Source organism: Equus quagga, chromosome 1 (genome assembly GCF_021613505.1).
Source record: "Equus quagga isolate Etosha38 chromosome 1, UCLA_HA_Equagga_1.0, whole genome shotgun sequence".
Taxonomy (NCBI): Eukaryota; Metazoa; Chordata; class Mammalia; order Perissodactyla; family Equidae; genus Equus; species Equus quagga.
In genome coordinates this window covers 134,764,708-134,773,313 of record NC_060267.1, presented here as the reverse complement: position 1 = coordinate 134,773,313, position 8,606 = coordinate 134,764,708, and the positions used below count along the sequence as shown (strand labels likewise).

The window sequence follows — 8,606 nt, the reverse complement described above, 5'->3', positions numbered from 1 at the left end:
CCATAGCCTTGCAACACTTATGTCTTGTCTTTTTGAAAATAGCCATTCTAAAAGATTTGAGGTAATATCTCATTGTGGTTTTGATTTGCGTTTCTCTGATGATCAGTATTGTTGAGAATATTTTCATGTACCTATTGGCCATTTGTATATTTTCTTTGAAAAAAATGTCTACCAAGTACTTTGCACGTTTTTAAATTAGATTATTTGTCTTTTTGCTATTGAGTTGTATGAGTTCCTTATACGTTTTTTATTCTTTGGATCTCTAGTATAGTTTCTTTTCTTTACATTTTACTAGTCATTTTTTTTTAATGATTTCATTTTTCCTTTTTCTCCCCAAAGCCCCCCAGTACATAGTCGTGTATTTTTAGTTGTGGGTCCTTCCACTTGTGGCATGTGGGATGCCACCTCAGCATGGCTTGATGAGTGGTGCTATATCCTCGCCCAGGATTCGAACTGGCGAAACCCTGGGCCACCAAAGCGGAGAGCGCGAACGTAACCACTTGGCCACGGTGCTGGCCCCCTTACTAGTAATTGTTTAAAAAATGGGAATGGATGCTTAATTTTAATCATATGATTTTTTTCTTCTTTAGTCAATTATAATGATGGATTTTTCAGGGTTGAATCATCGTTTTCCTGGGGAAACACCTATTTGGTCATTTTATAGATATTTATATATATTTAATATTGATGGTTGTGATTTACTAATATTCTAGCTATAGTTTTAACTTCTATATTTATTATGGGCAGTGGTCTTAATTTTCCTTTCTTATAATACACTTGTCTGTTTTTTTTTCAGGGAGTTTTTTTCGGCTTTATTGAAGTATGATTGACAAATAAACTTATAAGATATTTAAAGTGTACATTGTGATGATTTGATATATGAGTACATTATGAAAGGATTCTTCCTATCTAGTTAATTATCGTATTCATCACTATACATATATATATATTTGATGAAAACATTTAAATTCTACTCTCTTAGCAAATTTCAATTATGCAATGCAGTGTTATCAACCATAATGTATAACTAATGTTATACATTAGAGCCTCAGAACACTTGTCTGGTTTTTCTATCAACACTATGCCATCATCGTAAAGATAGTTGGATAGCTTTCTGCTCTTTCTATACTCTGTAATAGTTTATATTACTTGGAATTATCTGCTGTTTTGTATTCTGCAGAACTTCATGGCAGCAAAGACTGCCCACTGCCCTCAATACTCGTTTTATCCTTTAAATGCATGTGTTCTTCAAGAGCTGCATTCTATCTCGGCTTTCTTACAGCTAGAGCCACAAGTCTCCTTGAGGAGGCAGTTGGGAGAGTGGTTAAGAGCCCAGGTTCTGGAGTCAGACACCGTTATTTGAGTCCTGGTCCCTAGTCCTTTTGCACCTCTGAGCACTCATTCTTCAGCTTCCTCCTTCTGCTTCATCCAGCACCCCTCTCCTCTTGCTTTCCCTTTTCCAGAATTATGGTCCTCTCTTATCCACTGATGGCCTTTATCTTAGTCTGTTCACAACTGTGAGCCATTTTTGTTGACGTTAATTGCATTCTCTTCATTTTACTTGGATCTCAGGAGAAAGGAGATTACATGTGTTTTTAAACAGCTAAATTTTCTCTCATGATTTTTTCTGCCATTTTAGTTTCAGTCTCCAGCTTCCTTTTATTTCAGATGTGTACAGATCCAACATATGGTTGGATATTTTTTAAAACCCAGTGTGAGATTCTGTTCATAGACAAATTTTACCCATTTCCATTTAATACGGACTTATTCCTATCTTTGGCTTTCCATCATGCTTTCTTATTATTTTTTCCTCCATTTCATACGTCTGTTGATTTGATTGAGCTTCCTTCTTCATCTTTTTCCTCTAATGTTTTAGGAGTTGTGGCAGAGGCAGTTGGTTGCCTCTCCAACATCTACTCTTTCTTTTATCTTGTAAATGGAACCCTGAGGTAGGGCACATTGATTTGTTCACCAACATTCTTGTTCTCCTATCCTTTCAGGTATGTGGAGAAATTGAATTTTCCTTCTCCTTGAAGTTAGACACAGTTACATGACTGTTGAAGCAATAAAAAGGGAACAAAAGTGAAATATGACACTTCTAAGTGAAAGACTATAACGCTGGTGCTCTTCCCTCCAGCCCTTGCTTCCCCTGCTTGGGCAAGTGCAGCCACAGGAGTTCATATCCACATGGAGGTGGTGTAAGAGTGGAGCAGCCTGGAAGGCTGAGCAAACACACGGAGGGATACTGCCATGGAGAGTTGCCCAGACCCCAGCAGACTTTGCATGAGTGAGAAATACATTTCAGTTAAGCCACTGAGGTTTGAAAGTTTGTATTACAGCAGAATCTAGCCTCTTTGGATACACCTGAATTTAGTCTTGGTGGCAATATGTGTCCTTGTAGCAGAGAGGGTCAGGTAACAGTTCTAGCCGATGAAATATAAGTGGAGGGGGCTAGGTGAGTGAGCCTTCTAGGAAAGGCCTTTAAAGGAAATGAAGTCAGCTGGCACAAGTGGTTTCTCTTTGTGCCCTTCCTCTTCTTGCCTGAAGTGTACACATGATGGCTGGAACTCTAGGAGTAATCTTGAGAGTATGAGGACTAGGATCCCATCCCAGGGTGCAGTGTGGAAACAGAGAAGAAGAAATGACCTGTTGACATTGTGCAGCTGCCGTATCATGGCCTTCCCATTGCTGGGCTTCATTTATGGGAGAAGAAATCAAACTTCTATTTTGCTTAAGCTACTGTTTTTCAGGTTTCTCGTCCTAAGAGCCAAGCACAATTCCTAACTGTTATGGAATTTATTTAAGTAATTTTTATTCCTCTATTATTTATACTAAAATTATTTTTCACGTTTTTATTGTGGAAATTTTCAAACATATCCAGAAGTAGACAGAGTAGTCATCATCTACCTTCAACAATGATCAACTCACAGCCAGTCATCTTTCACTTATACCTCCCACTCTCCCTGCCTGGGCTGGTTCTTGAAGCTGGCCCTGCCTGCCTGCTCTTGTGGGTGCCATGTTGTTCTCAGCCCAACCCCAACAGATGAACCTACTTACAGACCTAAACACACCTTCTGCGTTGCCCGTGGTCTCTCCCTTGGTCTTGAATGGTGAGCTCCCCACAGCCTGTGCCTTCTTGTCTCTGTCCTAGATGTCTTTGGGACCATCAGTCCTTTTGACACTTTTACCTCCCCCTTCCTAGGGGTCCAGGGACTCTTGGCTACTTCCCAGCCCCATAAGGGAGTATACAGAGCTCAATGGAGGTAGCCCTCAGACCCACCACTTTGGCACCTCCCTTAACTTTCACAACCTTTCACCTTTGTGCCATGTGGTCTCGCTGGGTTATGTTCTCAGATTCCTCTATGCCTATTGGGGTGATCTGAGGGGAGAGGCTAAGCTCAGGATCTGGCAGCAGGCTGCAGCAGTACTCAAGCCCCCTCAAAGTCCTCTCTGTCTCAGGGTCATGAATGGGCTTTTGTCTCTTCCTGCGTGGCTGAAACTTTCTCTACCTGCCCTGTCCCACACCCCTTTTCACTCTCAGAATCTATGGTCATCCTCTTTAGAGTCACACTCTATCCTAAGTTCTTTGTTCTTGACACTTGATATGAAAGCCCAGCTGGGAGGGCCAAGAAAACAATTTTTCCTTTCAGCTCATTCTAGCTCTTCTACATAATAAGCTTCCAGACTGCTAACTTGTGGTGGACTTGAACAAACTCGATTTTTAGAAACAAAGCTGAGCAAAGAACTCTTTACACCAAGCAACATCCACCTGGTGAGATGGGAGTCAGGAGGGGTGGTGGTCAGAGCCAGTGTCCTCCAGGAACGTGTCAGATGTGTTTTTGTGTGGTCAGTGGGATGTTGGCCCACTCAAGCTGCCTGGCATGGCATGGCAGTGGCTATGGCCATCTCACTTTGGGTTTGGCATGTGGGACAGAGAGAGACAGAAGACAAGGCAGGATGGGGACATGGAGTGGTGGTGGGATCAGAGCTGAGGTTGGTAACGCATCAGGTGAGGGGCTTGAGAGCAAGAGGTGGGTGTCCTGGAGGCAAGGAAGCTAGATGCCATCTGGGAATCATTTTTCAGGGCTGGAAGGGACCTGCAGAGGATGGGCCCTCGCTTACTGAACTATCTTCTTAGGGGCCCAGGAGGCTGGTCCAGTCTGAAGGTCAGTATATTTCTTTGTTTCTAGGGCACATATCCCTTGGGGACACAATGTCACCTGGGAGAGGAGAAAGAGTGGGGATACAGAGTCCCCTGGAGTGCTCTCAGGCCCACTTCTGCCCCAAAGCTGCAAGCATGCTCCTCCCATTCCCACTTCTATTGTTTCAGTGTATTCTCAGGAAGAGTTTCTTATGCAGCTCAATTCTCAATGATGTTGGGGAAGAGAATGCAGGGTCTGTGAGGTTCTGCAAGGGTCTGAGATGTATACCTCTGAAAGCCCCACCTACAGCCTCACCCCCGCTGAGGAGGGGAAGGTGGCTCTACTGATCCAGGCAACACTAGGCAAGCCACAGACCTCACTATTAAAGGGGAGCCCCTCTCCTGAATCACATCCTATGCCTCATTCACTTCCTCTGCCTGGGGCTCTCTGATGCCCAACACCCAGAGGTCCAGGCCATCTCTGGCTTTTCAAGACCTCTGACCATTGGAGGGACACCTACCGTGCTGGTAAAGACCTTGAATGAAGCTTGGCCTTCTCGGGCTGGCCCCTGAGTCTCCATTGCTCACACCTGTGTGGTGCCATCTTCCTGGGATCCTGTCTACCTGGGACAAGAGACCCCACCCACATTCCTCCCAACAGCCTCTCTCCATCCCAGCCCCCAGCTAACAGGAGGGGTTTTGTCTTCCTGCTTCCAAAGGTTTTTGACTCAAAGTGGCTCTTCTTCTGGATCCCTGTTTCTCTTTGCGTTCTTAGCTCATCAAAAAGCAAACAGCTTTGATTACTTTGAGCTCTCTGAGTGTTCAGATTGGAATTCTGCATGACCATCCTCAGGTGGGACCACACAGGCTGAGTGGGAGGCATACAACCTAGACTGGGAAGGGCTTAACTCAGCACTTTCCAAATTGTGGCCACATATTGAATTCTGATGCCCACGCCTCCCCAAGTCCGATTAAAGCAGAATCTCTGGATGGGCATAGGCATCAGTATTTTTTGTGTCCAAGGGGATTCCAATATTCAATGTGGGCTGAGAACCAGACACTTAAACCCTTGCCAGCACAGGTTTTAAACTCCTCTCACTGCAGGGGTGGCACCTACAGGGCTAGTCATGCAGAATTCCCATCATGTTCAGCATGCAGACCTAACCAGTTTCCTACCACTCATTGCTGCTAGTATCAGGAGGAGAGATCTGTACCCAAAGCTCCTGAAGGAGGTCCCTTGGAAGAGTGAGGTACCCCTGCTGTGTTATTGCCACCTGTAGCTACTAGAGGTAATGGGTGTCAGCCTCAACCCTGAATCCTTACATCTGCCACAGCTGTTCTGGAGACACCCTCCCTGGAACCCCAAACACATACACACACACACACACACACACACACACACACACACACACACACAAGGGGGCCTGGGGTGAGGGAAAGCCTTACCAAGCTGCAAGGCCCATGAAGACCTGTGACTTCTGTATACCTCCCAAACTGGTCCTCCCATCCCTCGTGCAAAGCCACCCATTGCAAAATCCTGGGGAGTGTCATGGAGCTCAGGCTTCTGGGGTGAAGTTTCAGAGGCAAACATCTGAGGGACACAGGGTGAGAGTGAGGAACCTTGAACATGGATGACAAAGCAGAGACTGTGAGATCACGTACAGAGAGAGTTGAGCCACAGACGCAAGAGGTAACGGGAGACTCAGCAGAGCAGAGGCCCCTCAGCACCCACTCCAGGCAGGCCCGGCAGGGGTGCGGCGGTCTGTGGAGGGTTGGGAGAAAGAGAGGGGATCTTGGGGGGAGGCCAGCACAGCCGCTTCTGAGGATGTGGTAGGATTTAGAGGCTGCATCCCCAAACCAATGGCCTCCAATGGCAGAAGGACAGCCCCCCCCCCTGCCCACCCCTAGTCCTCCTCTGCTTGTTTACCCACTCCGGACCCCCCCTTGGCTCCCTCTCCCCTCCCTTACCCCATGTCTGGATCTCCCAGGAAGTGGCCAGCGAAGGAGAGGGAAGCCTTGTCTCTCAGCCCCTGGGAGGGAGGCAGCAGGCACAGCTGCTGCTCCTCAGCTCCTGCCCTGGCCTTCCCCAGGGGCTGGCTCTGGCTGGCTGTCCCCCAGTGAGACACAGTCCTGCTGTTGCTCAGTGGGGATGCCCTGTCATCCTGGCTCCCTGCCAAGCGCTGTTCTGGCCCCAAGGACTCTGCCAAGCACAGGCCTGTGGAATCCTGGCCTTTCCAGCTGGCTCTGGCTGCAGCCAGATTCTCTGGTGTCCTATCCTGAATGGAGATACCTAGGCAGGGCTGCATAAAAATAAAGCCCAGTGCCTACCATTACTTGCGGAGGTTGCTGAGATCAGGCTGGCTGAGGTGTCAGAGCCTGACCTGGGCCCTGGGGTCTCTTTTGGGTGCAAGATTGGTCAGCTTTGTATTAGGAGCAAGGGCCTAGGATAGGTTGCCCTAGGATGGGCTCTAGACCATGACAGGGAACCTTTTTTTGGGTAGAAGGCAGGAAGGTTAGGGCTGATCTCTCTTCCAGGGGTCTAATTTCCAAGGGGCAAGATCGTTGTCAGTAAATGTCTTTATTGGAAGAGAGATCCAGTCTCCTTGGCTCTGCCAGTGACCTAGGTCATGAGGATTTCAATGTCGAGCTCCAGCCGGCTGGCTCTGACCTCATAGCAGCCCCGGATCAGGCCTCTGGTTTGGCTGGCATGCCAGCGCCAGTAAGACTGGATGACGCAGGCTGCTTGGCGTGCCTGGAGAAACCGTCTGCGGGCCTGCCACATTCGCACCTGTGCCTGCACCTTCACCACGGCCCACTCCTGGCAGGTGTAGACTCTTAGAGCCAGGCGCCGTCTTTGCTCCAGCGTCTTGGCCTGCACGGACCTCCACCAGCACTGGATGACCAAGGCCCTGAGTGCCGCGTGCAGTAACGTCCGGCGCACCACGTTGCCACGCCACCATGCCTGAATCTTTATGGCTGCCTTTTCTAACTGATCAGGGGAAGAACAAGAAGATGCTCAGGGGGGTACCCTCCCATTCCTATCCCCACCTCTGGTGCTGAGAGGAAAGGGGGCCTGGCCCAGGTGGCCCTGCCCTTTCATTTCTAGGCCCATCCATCTTATTTTCAATCCCCCACTCACCTTCAGACACTGCTCATCATCTGGGGGGCAGATCCCTCCTGTATGGGCCTTACCCACATTTTGTGTGTCCATGGCCCTGGTCTTTAAAGTCCACTCATCTATCAGTTAGGCCACCCTAGTCTTTAGCCCCGCCCTCAACTGTTAGTCACCTCCTATCATTAGACTCCGCCCACCTGCACACAAGGCTCCCCTCATCAGGCCCTGTGCACCCACATTTTAACTACATCTCTCTCTCCTCTTCTCTTGCTTGTGTCTCCTTATGGGTTAACCAGTCACCTTCTTTATTGATTCCCATCATTTCGGGGGCCTGCCATTATCTCTTGCTTTCGGTTTACTTCTCAGACCCAACTCGTGTCTTAAGTCTTTCTCTTTCTACACCTCCAGTCACTTATTTCTGTTCCTGCTGGTGGCAGTGAAGAGAGAGATTCATGCAGCTTTCCTTCACATAAGGGGTTTTACTTCAGAATACTCATCGCTAGTAGCTGGATTTCTGGAAGCTTCAGGGTCAGAGCCCATGGGAGGGCCCTGAGTAGTGTGTTCATGGGGCAGTATATTTTTGTGTAAAATTTGTGAAAGCGAGATAATTTAGCTGCAGTTGGAGAGGGCCTCTGTCTCCCCCGTCTGACTCCCTCTGTCGCCCTTCTCCTCTTGGGTAGCGTGGAATGGCTATAGCCTCTTTTGGGACATGACTAGGGGGAAGCTGAGTTGAACTATACTTAGTTTAGGATAATTGGGATAGATTGATGTGGCTCACCGTTCCCCCTGGGGTTAGATACACTTTCACTAGCCATTCTGCTGGAACTGGCTTCCAGGGCTATGCTTTCCAGTTTCCGCTTCCACTCACCTGTCACAGTATGAAGATGTGGGGACAGAAGTGCTGCAACGGTGATACGAACATGCCCTACAGTGGCCGGCACCAGAAGTATGTGGGCAGGAGAGGAAAAGCTGGGTTTGAGAAGTACGGTAACAAGAGCTGGTGTGTAGAAAATTCTTCCTGTTAGCAGACGCGTAAAACCGTAAGTGGAAGATTCTGTTCTCACTGACGCCTGATTAAAATTGAAGTTCTGTCTTGTCGGGAATATACTTGACAATGCAGTGAGACGGTTATAAACACACCATACTTTTTTTCTTTTTTTGTTGTGAATTTTGTGAAATAGAATTTATTGGAATTCTTGTGATTGCGGGGCACCAGCTCGCAGAACTAGTCTGAGCAGGGTGTACGGTGGGATGAGAAGCTGTATGTTTTATGCATCCTATGTCAATAATAAACAAGTTTCTGTAGAAAATGATATTGCAAAATCATCATATGAAGAAATAATCAAAGGT

General features: G+C 47.5%; 1 protein-coding gene across 1 annotated transcript; it reads right to left on the bottom strand.

The window, feature by feature from the left end:
• Positions 1-6,761: 6,761 nt before the first annotated feature.
• IQCF6 (IQ motif containing F6) lies at positions 6,762-7,352 on the bottom strand. Its single transcript, XM_046658013.1, has 2 exons — positions 7,338-7,352; positions 6,762-7,130 (listed from the first exon to the last, which is right to left on the bottom strand). Exons 1-2 carry the CDS (start codon positions 7,350-7,352, stop codon positions 6,762-6,764), a joined length of 384 nt encoding a protein of 127 aa, XP_046513969.1.
• Between the last annotated feature and the right edge of the window lie 1,254 nt (positions 7,353-8,606).